Source organism: Oculina patagonica, chromosome 9 (genome assembly GCF_052425735.1).
Source record: "Oculina patagonica isolate OP01 chromosome 9, crgOcupat, whole genome shotgun sequence".
NCBI lineage: Eukaryota > Metazoa > Cnidaria > Anthozoa > Scleractinia > Oculinidae > Oculina > Oculina patagonica.
In genome coordinates, this window is record NC_135766.1 from 13,092,355 (window position 1) to 13,109,045 (window position 16,691).

Genomic DNA, 16,691 nt, shown 5'->3' on the forward strand with positions numbered 1-16,691 from the left:
TTGCGAATCGTGTTGCGAAACAAATAGTTCTTCTGTTTCAGTGGCATGCCTGTAAACAAGCCACCTCGAATGAGATATTAAGCTAAGTGCATGACCACTTTAAACACCATTTACATTTGTTTACATAAAATCACTCTAACGACGTATAAAAGGTTCGTGTGCTGACGCGACGCGACAGGGAAGACTTATTAAATTTGTTTGAGACAACATGTTTACGGCTCGCTGAACATAACAGTTTTTTATTTTTATGACATTTGTTTCCAACAGTTTAGCGTAGCAAAGCCCTTTTTAATAACATAACTACAGAAGGATTTAATAAATTCGGGCAGAAGTTGGGAACTTTGTATTGAAGCTCACAATTTGATTCGCAAACTACGAATACGTTTCAAATCCATGATAATCCACAACTCACCAATTAATTTTTCAACGAAAACGAACTGCGACACGCTGCGACACATAATTTCGTCAGATTACTTCGCCTTTATAAACTGCAATTTGATTGGTTCTGATAGTATCTGAAATCTGATTGGTGTGACAAACAAACATACTTCACTGACCCACTAACCCACTGAGTCACGGAACATCGCGCCGATTAAAGAGCTATTTTGAAAAAATAACTCAATAAAGTCTTCTCTCTCTCCTGTGTTAAAAGGCCGGTAGACATCTTTTATCAAGACGTGTTTGTAACATCCGACTCATTTGTAAACAAAAACTAGACAAGCTTGACCTAACCTAGCTCCTAAGATCAAAATACCACTTTTTACTTGGACATGTCCTTAAAGCGGCCTCTTCATAACAAATTAATGGTTAACTGGCGTTGGCAAACTCAAGGTGGTGTGTGACAACGACGCAACAACGGCAAACAAGTTGGCCAACTGGTGACGACAAATAGAACTTGTCTCTATTTTCACCAACAGTTTGCCAATTGTTTGCCGTTGTTGTGTCGTTCACACCAACTTGAGTTTGCCAACGCCATTTGGCCAACTTTAAATTTAGTTTGTTGTGTGGGGGCCACTTTAAAAAAGTGAATTGTATTTCAGCATTTTCTGAGTGTGTCAATGTATTTGGTATTCAACTAATATAAGTAATGCCATCAGTTCCTGGGCCCGCTTTTCTGCTCTGAAATTCGGTCAAGATAATTCCAGCCCGTAAATTTCGAAGCTCGCGCTATAAAGTCTATAAAGTGCCGTTATCTGGTTTTTGGCCTTGAATTTTGGTTGCATTAAGTTACTTTTGGTTAAATTTTTCTCATTTATTTTTCGCTTAGTATTTTGGCCGACTTGCTGTACATAAACTGAATGAATTTTAGAAGTATCTGTGAACAATTTCAGGCAGAAAAAGTCGACCATCAAGTACCTTTTTAGCAGTCTACTTCCGCTTTTAAAGATTCCCCGTTTTAAAGATTCCCGCTTTTAAAGATTCTCCGTTTTAAAGATTCCCCGTTTTAAAGATTCCCGCTATTAAAGATTCCCCGTTTTAAAGATTCCCGCTTTTAAAGATTCCCGCTTTTAAAGATTCCCCGTTTTAAAGATTCCCGCTTTTAAAGATTCCCCGTTTTAAAGATTTCCGCTTTTAAAGATTCCCCGTTTTATAGATTCCCGCCTTTAAAGATTCCCGTTTTAAAGATTCCCCAGCCCATTCCTCATTCCCCATTCCCCGATTCCCCATTCTTTGTTTTAAAGATAGCCGTGCTTTATCGCAATTGTAACAATGCAGAAAACAGAACACATTCCAAATAGGAACATCGGTAACGTTTTCATTACTAACTAGCAAGTGAAACTGTTCTTTGGCTTCTTTAAACTTCATCCATCTTTCGACGTGCTAAAGAGCAAGACGGATCGAAATCCGCCAATCACTGCCCACTAGCATGACCTTCTGAACTTGTGGGTCATTTGGGATCAAGGAAAGGTTGAGTCACACCTAGATTGGTCTCTTTTAAGGGTTGTTGGGGGGGCAAGACGAACGAACCCATGACAGTTTTGCTTTCCAAAATCGATGTAGTTGCTCACCAACCGTTGTAAATTTGAAATGGAAAATAAGCGGTGGAATTAAAGGCCTTAAAGTTCTCATTCCATTATTGACAAAATGGAGATATAGTTTTATAGCCGTCAGGGTTTGTCGATCGTTGTTTGTGCATTCGTGCTGATTTTTACGCCGTGGATTTAACTGCAAGTCGCGGGTTTACAGACTCGATTTATTTTTTTTCCTTTGGTGCTATAATTAACGTCAATTTATTTATGACAATCAACTATTTTTGGAAATAGAAAAGAAAATAACCTTAGAGTACATAGTATACTGTTCGAAAATTGCCCGTGGCAATTTTAGCATTGAAGTACATATTTTTTAAGGTAGTGAACTTTAAAAAATATATAAAAATGAAACAAAAAAGTTTTTCGGACCCGCAACAATTTTGTGGACACGCGACATTTTACCAGCGATACGCGACACGCGCCGATTAGATTATCTCTTGCATACGGTGTAAACCAGGGCCGGGTTGTTCGAAAGACGCTTAACGCTAACCCAGGATTAAAAGATGATCAAGATTTCAATTTCGCTTGTTTTAAAGGGTTCCCCAAAGCTAAATATTTTGTTAAGGTTGAAATTGGTTGATGTCAAAACTGTGGAACAGAGAATATTAACAGAAAACCTCAACGAAAATCGATTGAAATCAAAATTTACACTTATAAGTTTAGCAATAAAACCGAACAAAATAAACACAACAGGAAATACAGATATCCAGTACCTTTGTTGAACTGTTGGTGACTTCTAAGAAAATGTGGGAATCCTTTCAAAATGAGTACAGTAGCTCCGGTCCGAAGAGAATTGAAAAATGTTTGCTCAATGATCAGGACTTTGGATGGCCGCGTGCGATCTTCAAAACCTCCGTGTTTACGATCAGTTGTAATGCATTGCTGAACAATCTCTTGAAACTATTTTCGGTCCAAAAGCCTTGTTAGTCAACTTGCAAAATTCTTAATGTTTTAAAATGCGGCCATGTCAAAGGTGGCATGGCTTAGTAAATTCACTTCACGCGGGGTTATTATTAGCCTCCCACGCAGTCGTTCTTAGGGGCGATCGTGTTTCACGAACGGCGTTTGCGGGGAGGAGTGAGACGTGATCGCGCCTAAGAACGACTGCGTGGGAAGCTAGGTTATTATAGCCTCATAAGCCGAGTTGCTCGACCAATTAGAATGCCCCAATTCTTATAATTACCTCTGAAATTATACTAAAGTGATTAGAGGTAAAACTTTTTCAAATAGCCCTTTTGTTTCAATTTTTTGCAAGTGACAATCTAGCCTGCGACCAGGCTCTTTATTCGGGGCCAACGTAAATCTTTCTTCGAGAGCGCCAAATGCGCGATGCCGCGAGATTCACGTTACCCCGAATAGAGAGCCCTGTTCGCAGCTAGTGACAATCCTATGCATCAGTTTAATTTTAAACTCCTTATTATAAATATACTCCTGTAGTCTTATTATCAGTACAAGTGGACTTCGAACATGAAATGCTTTATTGATTTTGAATGCCTTTTTTAAACAATGAATGTATTGATCACATTGAAACAATGTTCTTGTAAACGAATTGAATCATGTTCCATCTCAAATTTGTATCCTACTAGTATAATTCTTTTTATTTAAATCACATTTGTTTAGTCTTAATAGTGTCTTTGGGAGCTTCGTGAATTATGTTAATCATTTTCATCAGTCTGAGTTTGTAGCCTTCCATTAGGCAAGAGGGTCAGGCAAAACTTTAGTTAATTTAACTTCAACACTGAAGCCATTCTTGAGATTCGTAAAACGAATATCTTTGCCATTGTTGTCTACCACCACTGTTGGCATGTAGCCATCTGGGTTACCATGAACTTGTGTTTCAGCGATGGTTGTCGTTACTTCGTTCCTTAGAGTCACCTCCACAGACTTCTCTACACTGACTGAATCGTACAGCAACTCTTCACCCACATCCAAAGAGTTCTCAGGATCATTCCCTGTAAAGTCGAAGTTGAGGTCGGGATAGCTAATACCAAGGTGAATAAAATCTGTAGTTTCCTCGACCATTATAAGGCAACCGTCTTCAGAAACGGTGGTTAATGGGCCATTATCTGGCAGCGGTCTGTCAGCTTGAAATATTACATATCCTGTAATAGGAGCGGTGAGGGCTTCCCACGTCTTTGGTGACCTTAGAACTTGAACGACATGGGCGGTGTCATCATCTTGCAAAACCTCGTATATTTTACTTCCTGAAGGTTCTTGAGCCGTTGCTAGGTCAGTCAGTGTTGAATGATATGATGTGGTTGGTATTAAGACAGCGTATTGGTACTTGTTAGAAGTCGTGTCATGCTCAAACCAAGCGGTGCCATAAAAACCAGAGGTATCTTCCTCGCCATCAGCAGATTTGGAACTTTCATTTTTAACGGTAACTTTTAGTGCTGATTTGCTGGGACTTGGTATGTAGTAAAAGTTGCCTTTGGCATCAGTGAGGGTTGTGTGACTTGATGATGCTGACTGACCGTGATTATAGTTAGATGAAGCAATCTTTTGAACTCCATCAACCTTAATAAATGACGAGGCATCTCCAGATACAAGCTTGTCTTGAAAAAGAGTTGTCTGAACTGCTCTCCCGTCTAAGTTTTGGCCTATAATATCACTTCCTAAACACACGAGCAAGTTTTCAAAACTGAAAACGGACTTTTTAAAGCGAAAAACGATTTCTTTTCGCCAATCTGGTGATTTAAATCCGTAGTCTGGTTGACGAAAATTCATACCAAACAAACCATTTTTCAAGGTCATTGTTCCTTTAAATGTTAGACTTCCTGCAAGTTCACCTGGGTTGTAAAACCTCCCCTTGCCTATTATTAAATCGTCCGGATCTCCCATTGCAATGGTCGTTGTTCCAGGAACTTTATCCCAACTCCATCCGTTTTTGACGTCATGTTTCTGAAGGTCTGCTTCACTGTTTGCAATCAGAACTGCGCCGTGACTGGCAAACAATCCATAAATGTTTTCTTTTCCCGAAGTTTCGGTGTCCCAGACGAACCGGTTAAATCCCTTGACTGTCACAGCCCAATCCTTGCGGCGATGGATCGATAGAGCGGCAAAGTTCTTGGACCAGTGTCCTTCAGGGGATGTTTCGGCAGATATGCTTTGATCACTAGCAGTGGATTTTACCTATAAGGTAAAAAAAATAATAACAATCTCTGAAGGATTTGAAAACTGGCAATTTTTTGTTGTATCGTCACAAATTTCCATATTAGCAATTCTAAATTTAATTTAAACTATAACAAAATTCTTGAACGTGATTGGTTATTAGTAGTCTGTTTTAAGCACTACTAGGACACTGTCCGAGTAATGCTTGTAATCAGACAGTGTTATAGGATAGTTTACGTGTCATGTCTGTGTAAGTGGATGGAACGCTTCATTTTGTTCGCGCTGTTGTTGTGCATTTTCTTGAAAAAACTGTTATGTTTTTCAGTATTTATAAGACGTTTAACCATTTAACAGAAGGGTTTTTTAAGTTTTGTCATAGTTTTGAGTAATTGGTAACAGGACTTCCTATTGTCCAATTCTGTCTGTAATCATACTCGTGATCAACAAATCCGGACTCATGCTTTGCGGCTGTCAAAGTTTGTTAATATTTCTAAGGATTACAGATCCTGGACTCCACTCAGTACTACTAACATTATCTATGTTATCCATAACAAAATTGTCGATTTTGATTTTGTTGTGCGTGCTTATTTGTCACGTGTTTGGCTTAAGATCATGTGGGTGTCCATAACTGGTATCCAATTTGAACAATTTTAATTTAGGCCAGTTTTTATTACTTTTCTATGTAATCATTCCATATTCTACTCCTTTGTAACTGCTATGTTGTAACTAAAGATCACAGTGAAGAGCATCTGAAAAATAATAACAAAGTAGTTTTCGTTTGTCTCACGACGGAGTCACTTGTAATGTAGGTCGTAATAAGGGCGACTGCTCAGGTGTGTAACCTTATAAAGCACGCTGCCGCGCTGTGATTGGCTAGTTTTTAACAGCTGTGATGGTGCATTTTGATCCTCGCTGTTCTGGTGTGATGTTGTTCCCTCAGCGGTTCAATTCTCCTGGCGTTGTGTTTTTGATCGTGGGCATCCATGCTACGTGAATTTCAGTTTCACTATCTACTTTGTAAGAGACAACCCTGCGTGTGTGCCAATGTGTTTTACGATCAATGGGTGCGCGATCTATATCACCAATAACTACGTCGTGATACAAATGAAAGTTAATTAATTATTTAACTAACTACAACATTTTTGTATGATATTAATCTCTAAATATGGCTTGAACAAAAGCGTTCAGAACCTTTTCTTTTAAAATGACAAGTCAGTTCTTCGACTTTTTAAAAAGACTAAATAGAAATTTGTTGTTTATTGGAAAAGTGTGAAATTATCTGCTCACATAAGGTTACTATTTACTAATAAAAGGCTGTTGTTTAAAATGATTTTATTATGATTTTGTCTTAATACTTACTGCTTCCATAATTTCCAGAGATCCCAAACTGTTGAAATAGTACTTGCTCTTGCTTGGTTTTCCGTCTTCTAAATAGTCATTCACAGTTGAGTCGCTGTATAGCCGCAAAAACATTTTCGTCTGTGCCTGATTCAAAGAGCTCACACTTATTCCTGTTGGTATCGTGGAAGGCAAAGTGGAAGGATAGGAAACGCTGATGTAGGCATAGCCTGCTAAGAGAGTCTTAATGAGTGCCTTGTTAAAGTAATCTGGGTAACGTCCATTAACACTGGTCGGAGTGGAATACTTGACGGCTACAAGACGCATTGTCTCCAGCGCTCGTCTGATATTGTTAGTTGATGATGATGATAAAGCGAATGAAGTTCCTCCAAGAAGATATTGAACAAAAGCAGCATTGTGCAATGCTTGTGGAACATAGGCAGGTGCATAAAACGCTTTATGGTGAAATCCTGTGAAGTCGGGCTTAATGACTCCCCCAAGTCCCTCGTTCACCGATAAAGCGTTGTCCATCCACCCTTTTAAAGCTTCCATGTCGCGTAATTTGGCTTTCTTTTCATCGATGGTATCACTTGGCATCACCAGCACAATGATGAGCCTGTACAGCAGCAGTGTAATCATTCGGTCAGCGGTCGTTCCTTTGAATTCAAATTGCGATTGATAAATTTCTCCAAAGTCGTTGTACCATTTGGCTGTGTCTATCAAATCCAGCAATCTGCTCTTGTTAGAAGAAAGGCTTAGAGAATCACCGAGAATGAACAGAGTGTGCATAAAACCGGCGCTATCCTTGTTCATTTCGTGATCCAATGAGCCGAGGCCACTACCATCCGCAAACCCTTGTTGTTTTACAAAGTCAAGAAGATTATTGATCTTGTTAAGTCGATCAAGGTTGAGACTGTTTATTGCAGCCTTTACTTGATCTACCGTCATCGGCGCGGGAGGCAAATAATTTGTAAAGAGAGTTTGCATATTGCTATCTTCACCTGCGATAGCAATTTTTGCCTCTTCTACCATGCTTGGGTTTCCGGAGTTAAGCTTGTCAAGTTGTGCTGTCGCAGCATCTGTTACTTCGTTAGTACGGGATCTTATGTGGTATTCCACCGATAAAGGCAGAAGAAGTTTTTCAAAGACATATTCAAACTTTGTTCCAAGTTTGCAGTTTCTGCAAAACAGAGGAGGTCCAACGATTTTTTTATCATTATCAAAGGTAAGTTCGGTGTCATAATTGTCATGTGCTCTTTTAACAGAACTTAAAAGGGATTCCCATCTTTTCTTTAGAGAACTCCCGTCTAGGAAGCTAGAAGTCACCTTTGTTTCATCGCAGTAATAGTTTTTAAGCCGGTTTTTTATATGATCCAAACTTTTCGACTTTTGTTCGTCAACTGTCGTTGGTGATGCAGGAGCGGTTTCTTGACTCCACTTGTACGTCTGTTGCCAAAAATCACTCTTATCATAAATCGTCAAACCAAATGGACTGATGGGAGGAACCACTTTGTCACGAGACTGCTTTGATAACTTGTACTGAAACTCAAGTGCGTCTATGTAGATGGTGTCTGGATCGGTAAGTACAAAGTTAACTTCGTCGATAACAGCACGACGTTTTAAACTATTAGCTGTTGATTGGCATTCTGAGAACTTCACCCAAATTCCTCTCCATCCTTGAAAATTTAGATTGGCACTAAAACTTCCAACCGTTGTCGTCGTGGTTCGTTTGAATTGTACTTCCATTGACTTATCTGGCGAGGGTGTTTCCTTGTAGATCCAAACTTTCACTCCTCCCTTTCTTAGCCAGTTGTTCGGGATGGTGAAGGTGGGTGATTTGAGTTGCAGCGTTGAGGCAGCAGTGGCAGTCCATTTAAGAGACTTTTCTCCGTGCTTTACAGTTTTGACATCAGTAGACAGACTGACTGATCCTGAAGATGATGGAATGGACCGAAAGCAGTCTTCCTGCCCAGGAATCGCATCCTCAAAATCAAATATCTGATTATGTAGGCACGGTGTGGCTGTAAGGAGAAACAAAATAACATAGGCACATGATGCGTGCAAGAGTTATTTATTGGGTTGTTGGTATAGAGAAACGTAATTAGATCTTTTAATATTGGATGTTGATGAGTGTAAAGGACGTTCGCGCAAAAATTTCTACTAGATAGATTTCTTAAATTTTTTGCTGCGGTTAGATAATGAACTGGTCGGAAATGCAAAAAAAGTGGGTTCACCGACTTCGTTTCAGAGAAAAAGCGTGTGGAAAACTGCCCTAATTTAGAAAAATTGGCGCACGTTAATTCAGCATGGTTTGAAGAGTTAATTGTTAAAAATATCAAAGATGAGTAAACAGAGGGTAACAATCTTAATCACATTTTGTAGAAGTGCGTCTGTTGCGTAAATAATTATTAGTTTTGCCATCTTTTTTGTAAAATTTAACGCTCATAAAACGAATTTGAAACCCACGTTTGGAAAAAGGAAAGCTCAAAAAGTGGAATTCAAACCGTCAATTTGATAGAAAATCAAACTTCCTCTCGATAGATTTTTTTTATTTTCTCGCAAAACGAAGATATCAATAAACACAGTAATCCATTAAGAAAAAAGTAGGGGTCACCGACCATTTAAGAGAGCAAATTGAAACCCACGCTATATGTTCTTAGAAGTTTTACTTAGCGCGCGCTCAAAATATGACATGGCATGACGTTGCGACATGAATTACATGCGCAGTAGGGATGCGCATAAACAATTAGCGCGAACGTCCTTAAGTAGAATTATTTAGGTAAATGAAAATTTTCAGGAACGAAGTTTGTTTTGTTACGATGTACAAACTAAACTGATCACGAGTTAATTGTTTGAAAAACTACAGCGATCAGACACAACTCCAGATTACTGGGAATTTTGTAATTGCCTGATAGTTCCGACAACTTTGTTATCACCTTTTTTCAATCACTTTACTGCAAGGTTTGCAGATGTGAGTGAATCTGCGAAGGAAATTTCTTATTTTTCGACAAATTCAGGCAATATCTGGTAAAAATTGCTTTCCTCTACCAATCTGGAAGAGGACTACGAAAACGCCCAGTTTAGAACTAAGGAGGCGACAGAAGGGTTGTTCAGCTTTAACCAGGCGGAAACAAATAGGGAGAAAAGTGTGAAGAGACCCCGGGGGGCTCCCATATTAAAGGGACGGGGATGCTCGTCGGACATTTTTAAAAGAAGCCCTAAAAGAGACCAATCTGGGCGTGGTTCAAGCAATTTTTAACCCCTACAAGATACCAAAATTCGGAAAAAAGAACTTAAATTTGTAGTTTCCTCGTGTGCAGCCCTAAACGAGACCCTAACGGCTAAATATATTGCCATTTTTTTCCAGAACACCCTTAGCGAGGCCCAAAGTCCGAAATTTATACCCTTTAACAAGACGACGAGCCTCGCCGTGACTTTCAAATGGGAGCCCCCCTCCCCCCCCCCCCCCCGGGGAAGAGACTAGACATATATATCTCATCGTGGAAGATGACAAATCAAATAGCTGCTGGCCAGGAACAGTGAAACGATCCCGAAGAATACTAAAAAAGATAACCTTTTGGTGTTTGTATGTTTGTAGTGTGTTAGCACTGCTTCGGAATTCTGAAAAAGCAAACGTCGAGGCAGGAGTTCCGGAAAGCATTTCTCATGTTTCAGTTAAGCAATTGAACAGTCAAGGTTAAATAGTAATAGAAATTTTTGGTTCTTAGTAAATTTTTTTTCTTGGACAATTCTATCATGACGTTATGAATTAAAGTTAAGTTGTGGTTTTGTTTGTAATACGAGGCTTGTTGCTTTGCTACGAGGGAATATTACAGTTAATATTCCCCTAGGGGGTTGTCAACCATAAAATCCCCCAAGGGGAATATTAGATATCAGCCCCGCTCTCCTCTGTTTCAACCAAAGCCGCTCCCAGCTTTTCAGACAGTTGCTCATTAGTTGGGTTTATTAAATATTCAAGTCTTTATTACGCTATGGATTAATGATAAATGCGAATTTCCTAAAAACCTTAAGAAGCATTAAGCACATGAATATTATTTAGCTTATTTTCATTAGTCCTTCAGTATTAGGCTTTTTCCTATTCTGGCCAACCTGACCGTATGGGGCCGTGATTTGAATCTTTGATGGACTCTTCAATAGAACACAGTTGTGCAAAAATGTTCTCTTGAGGAGGTTTGGTTTCCAAAATAATTACCGTCAGAAATCTTTCTTCAAATTGGTAGTTAAGAAGAACTCACTTAAATTTCCGACATTTTTCGCCTTAAAGCAAAACGTTCACGCCTTCTCTGAAAGTTAAGGTCCATTCCCGCTTATGCATAGAACATTTGCTACTTGCTATCCACTGAGTTTCCAAGTAAGTAATTTTCTTCCACTATTTTTCATAATGTTTCATTCCAAAAGACGCATATTTTCGCTGTAAATAGTTCATGACCGTTACAAATAGCCCATGAACTTATTTCCTATACAAGAAAAGACAAGTAACGCAAACTTGAGCAACATTCAACCCAGCCTTCAACTGCGGGGGAAGAGCGCGCGCTGTACGCGTCAAGTACGCGTCAGATTTGCTTTTTTTATTCATCTTGTTACCTAGGAATATCATAATTTTAAAACATTTTATTCTGAAAAGCTTGAACTACAAAGTGTATATGTTTTTTTCGCATTAATAACAGCATTAATATCTGTTGCTATTACATCGTATTTGTGTGATCGGGTCAGATGTGTCAAGCAACTTACCTTGGGTGTGAGTTATGAAAACAGCAAACAGCAAAAAGCACCACCGATGGAGATTAACGGAATTGTACATGTCGTTCCCTTTCCCTCTCTGTAGAATAAAAATTGTATGCGAAAACAGTATTTTAGAACACTTCTGGAGTTTGAAAATAATCTGAGCCCTGTTAAAGGCCTTTTGTGCCTGTTTTTTTTTTTTTTTTTTGGTCAATGGTTTATTGAGTGTGCCCTAAATGCAAGTGGCAATAGCAAAGGATATACTAATAGAGCGTTATAAAGCGCAAAGCGTTTACTCCCACAGTACCCAGGTACAAATCGGACTAAATACTAATACTAATAGAGCGTTATAATGCTTGTGATTTTATGCAAAGCGTTTACTCCCAGTAACGTACCCGGTAACGCACGGGTAACGCACGGGTACCCGGTAACGCACGGGTTCCAGGTACAAATCGGACTAAATACTGAAGACAGAGAAACCAAAGCCTCCGTACTTTTGCTCAGTTCTCCTTTTTTCACCTTATAGCAAAATACGTTTAAATCTGTTTAGGGATAACTACGGAGGTGTTCAATCTTGATAGGGTCATAAACTTCTCGGTCAAAGTATAACAAAAGGAATCAAAACTTTTTGTTGTATATAATTATGCCAATTGACTTATAAATAAATGATTTCTTTTTTAAAATTTTATGTTAAAAATATAATAAGCAAATTGAAGGGAAAAAATGCAATTAAGCAGAAATTTTAATGAAGATTTGTTCTTTAAGTATAATTTTAATAATATATTGTGGTACAAGTTCGCACTTTTTTCAGTGATTGGAGCCCCTTTTTGAACCGCCACTGTATTCTTATTTCAAAAAATTCACATCTTCTACACCACAACTAAATGTAAACTTTATATTACGACTGAAAAAAAGTAAAATATTTATTCAATCCTTTAAGGAAGTTTCAAAATCTTGGGAAGGTATTTCCAGTGAACATAAAGGTAAAGGTAAAGTCTGTCACCGAGCCATGAGGCCCATACAGCCAGAGCTTATCCCGGCGGTTTCCGTAGCATTAAGCGACTAGGAGTATTGCTACTCCCCCTGGATGGGATGCTAGTCCATCGCAGGGTTATCCCCCAGCAGTAAATTCGCCGGTACCCATTTATACACCTGGGTGGAGAGGGGCACTGTGAGAGTAAAGTGTCTTGCCCAAGAACACAACGCAGCGCCACGGCCAGGCCTCGAACACGGGCCGTTCGACTCGGAGTCGAGCGCGCTAACCATTAGGCCACCGCGCCTCCCACTCACCTCCCAGTGAACATAGCAATATATTAAGTTGTAAGGACCGTACAAATAATGAAAAATGACGTTCTACGCAATTATTATATCATTTCACGAGTGGAAAACGAGACCAATAACAATTTGGTTTATATAAACTGTTTTTTATCGTAATCGACACTTTATGTAATAATTTTGCTTATGCTGTTGGCCCAAACTTCGATAGAGAATTTAACAATGGACGTTGCCTCAAGTTAGACTCTTATTCTGGCAAAGGCCCTGAAAACGGTAATATTTTCGGATAAGTTAAAAGCTGTTAAAAACTTCACTTAATTATCGGCGAAATGTACATGTTTTCGGATAAACTCTACGAAGAGATGTCAATAGCCGATGTCCGAAGCTTGAAGAGATATCTCGTATTAACTTCACTGATTTACGAGTAATTATAGCTACTTAAACAAAATGTCCAACTTACCTTTCACATTTGGTTGTGGCTAGGCTCAGGTGTAACAGGGAAGTAAATATGTTGATAGAAGTGCGTTGTTTAAAGTAAAAATCTGAAGAAAAATACGTTAATATTACTTAACACTACAAGTATTTTAGAAATGCTATCTCACAAAAGGAAATTAAAGTCCGTGACCATTTTACAGGTGAATTTCTCTATGATTGGATCTCCTGTGGGGAATTTTGGCAGCTGATACGCTCACTTGAACTGCTTACAATTTTACAAAGCAATCTAGCAATATACAGATACAAAATTAATGCATTGTGTTGAGACGAATTTAAAAGTTTTTTTTTTTGAAAAAATGAATATTACTCAGGACTGAAAGAATTTTACAAACAAAACCTTACACAAAAAAGTCAAACTTCGCGGGATTTCACAGCCTGATTTAAAAGAATATAATGAATGACCCGTGAAGAGTTGTGACGGTATCATTGTCGCTTTTTTCCCATGCCATTTGATATCTTCTCGTCGAAATGCAAATTCTCTAATTGCAGACAACAGAGCTTCTTCGGTGCTGTTTCAAGTAAATCGAGTAGTTCAAAAAGAATCTTTAAAAAATAATATTTGGCTGCAAAAGCTATAAGGCAGCCAAACGACTGTTGTGAGTAGGCGGGCATTACCTGTATTTAACACTCGTACCACAAGTCCATAGTACCGTCGTTGTCAATAAGGAAAGCTTTTTTATAAGCTTGCCTCTAAGTTAATAGGCTATTAAATTTAATTGTTCAACGAGAACGATAAAATGTTAAAGCTCCCTCTGTTTACCTTTCGTTGCCCTTGATTTCAAACTTGTGATGAACGTTACCTTCATGCATTCGTCCCTTATCAGCCCATACAAATATACCTAGCAAAACAACGATCTACAGAAGGGACGATTTCTATTGGACCTATTGTTTAAAGAAAAGTTCAATTGGGTTAAATAAACTGAACACGGTCGAGGTAATTCATGATAGGAAAGATTTTTAAAATAAACTTAAATTAATTTACTAATCGTAGGCTCTACCCCATCCACCGGATATTCATAGAAAAAGCAATCCTCCTACATCTGAAAAAGGCGACGTTTGTCAGTACTTTTGACTTTCCAAGTCAAAAAAATATAAAGAAATAAACGAGTCTATTTTTATTGGTAACTGCGGAAGAAAATTTGCTTCGAGAAGAGATTAACCAAGTTAGTTTCATTCATATTTTCACTTTTATCTTCGTTGATGAAGCCGCTTATCCGTTTCTCAGACTGTTCTGCTGCTGTCAGCCACATCTGACCTCAAAGAAGCGATGAACAATGTTTTAAGACTTGTGGCATCATTGGCCTCGAAAAAATTGCCGCGTAAATCACGTTTTTTACCCGTATGCTAATCGGTAAGGTAAAAAAAGGGTTAAGTCTCTGTCCGAGCCATGAGGCTCATACAGCCGGAGCTTATCCCGGCTTCCGTAGCATTAAGCTACCAGGAGTATTGCTACTCCCCCTGGATGGGATGCTAGTCCATCGCAGGGTTACAAGCAGTTAATTCGCCGGTACCCATTTATTACTCCTGGGTGGAGAGAGGCACTGTGAGAGTAAAGTGTCTTGCCCAAGAACACAACGCAGCGCCCCGGACAGGCCTCAAACCCGGGCCGTTCTACTCGGAGTCGAGCGCGCTAACCATTAGGCCACCGCGCCTCCCGTATGCTAATTGGTAACTTCGACAAATCCCTCGTGTATTCCGAAGCTTTTGCGCTAAATGGCCAAATACAGTCAACTTTCGCCTTGCGGGCACCCCGCTATTGCGGAAACTCGCTATTATGGACAAAATTCAGATCCCAAACAAAAGAGGTTTGACTGGAAATGACTCCCGCTATTACGAACTCTCCCTATAAAGGGCAATAAACAACGCCCCGAGCGCGTACGCTATAACGAGATTGAATGTAGGGTGATTTTTTGCCTGTAATTTATCGAAGTTAAAACACATTTCTTGATACGCTTATTAAACCACTTCATAAAGTTAAAACACATTCCTTGATACGGTTTTTAAATCACTCCATAACATTTGCTCAACTGTGTTTTTTTGTTCGCTTGGAGACGTGGGTTTACCCCTGTCGCCAGATTGAAATAAGTTGCCTCGTTAATGGTCACATTTTATCGCTTCTCAAGAATACCACGACACTCCAGAGTTTGGCAATATCCCTATTTGACTTGCCACCGACATTGCTATTGTATAAAGATCAGTGCTGAAACTGGCTTCTTCGATATTTTTACAGGTCCTTTGAAGTTTTTCCTCGTGAGCCGAGAACCGTAATTCGCTGAGAGATGGTTCCACCTGTTTGACGAATCTGTGATTATCACTGGAACTGAGGAGTCTCTAACCGTGGTTTACGCTGACTTTTTATCACTTTCTAATCTTTCAGCAGCCTCCTGGGTGGCACTGCTCGGTCCACAAAGTCATGGTTATTTGTGTCGGTGAACCGACAGAATTTTGGCGATTTAAAGAGGCTCTGCTACCTGGGTGCAGTCGATAACGATCGTAAAATTATCAAGGCATCAGATAAGGTGGTGGTGGTAATGTAATCTTTTTGATAACTGAATTAAATCGACTTCATAGTCTTAAGTTTTTAAGACCTATTAAGGTTTTCATCGAAGTTCTATAAATTTGGACATTGGCTCTATTGAACCTAAGCAATTTGAAGACATGCAAGGGCCAATCGTTAGTTCTACTTGGACGAACAGTTCTATTTGCTCAAACATTCCCTCCATGTCGTCCTTCATTCCCATACATTTCTTGACTTTAGTTTCTTAGCCAATTCTCCACGGTCTACAGAATATAAAACAATACACATATCCTTATATTTATTGCCGTTTACGGGAGGAAATTAAGGGTTTTTGGTATTAAATCGCTTCTAAAATAGTTTAACCAGGTGTTACCACGTCAATTATATTGGTATTTTAACTCAGGATTCACATAACTTCGTAAATAAATGTACAAAACAGATTCTAAACATTTTAATGGTTTTTATGTGAATGTTTTGTTTCTCTTTCAGCCATATCTGTCCTCATACAAATGGCACGATAGTATCAGCTATTCTTTAGTTTAGGCAATATGCCTTTTTTTGCTATTTGGGGTATCGGACAGCGTGTTTTTACCATTGCTGTAAAACACTTATATTTGATTCTTTTTCAGGTCCTTACTGAGCAGCCTTCCCTGTCGAGCCTAGAGCCTGTATTCGCTAAGAGTTTGTTCCACCTGTTTCCAGAGTTTCTGTCACTACATCCAACGTTATCGCTCCTCCTGTGGAAACTCTGATCGTAGATTTTGCCCACATCCGTCAATTCAGTCCCAGTGCCGTAAATTTATAATCCTGACTTCTCAATGCTGTGGCGTTGCTGTCTACCAATCTAAAAATAACATCATGGTCCTTTTCCGTGGCATAGGCCATTGTGTGGTTTGGAATCCATTGGAATCACGTCTTTTGAGAATTTGCCGATGACGATCGTCAAATTATCAAGACACCAAATGGAGTTGGTGGGGGCGTAATTCATAGCAGTAAAATTCAGTATGGACCATCTAAAAGCTTCAAGATACAGGCACCTGTAAGTGTTTTACTAACATTGAAAACCCTATAAAGATTAATAAGATTATTATTATATGGCCAAGCAAGATAACTTACACACTAAATGTGTTTTTGTATCTTAAAACTAAGGGATGGTTGATTGCCATTTTGCTACATAGCTT

The 16,691-nt window shown here is 39.0% G+C and overlaps 2 protein-coding genes across 2 annotated transcripts in view; both read right to left on the reverse strand.

Moving 5' to 3' along the window:
- The window catches only part of LOC144666287 (uncharacterized), a 49,835-nt gene that overhangs the window by 19,261 nt on the left and 13,883 nt on the right, over positions 1-16,691 (reverse strand).
- LOC144665996 (chondroitin sulfate ABC exolyase-like) lies at positions 3,534-12,987 on the reverse strand. Its single transcript, XM_078527330.1, has 4 exons — positions 12,958-12,987; positions 11,232-11,319; positions 6,501-8,500; positions 3,534-5,162 (listed from the first exon to the last, which is right to left on the reverse strand). The coding sequence occupies exons 2-4, from the start codon at positions 11,299-11,301 to the stop codon at positions 3,723-3,725; spliced, it is 3,510 nt and encodes a 1,169-aa protein (XP_078383456.1). The 5' UTR covers positions 11,302-11,319; positions 12,958-12,987; the 3' UTR covers positions 3,534-3,722.

Coding starts and splice junctions, on each gene's coding strand:
- LOC144665996 (XM_078527330.1), bottom strand. CDS start 11,301: ATGTACAATTCCGTTAATCTCCATCGGTGGTGCTTTTTGCTGTTTGCT. Junction 8,501..11,231: donor TTTCATAACTCACACCCAAG/GTAAGTTGCTTG, acceptor TTCTCCTTACAG/CCACACCGTGCCTACATAAT. Junction 5,163..6,500: donor CTCTGGAAATTATGGAAGCA/GTAAGTATTAAG, acceptor TTTACCTTATAG/GTAAAATCCACTGCTAGTGA.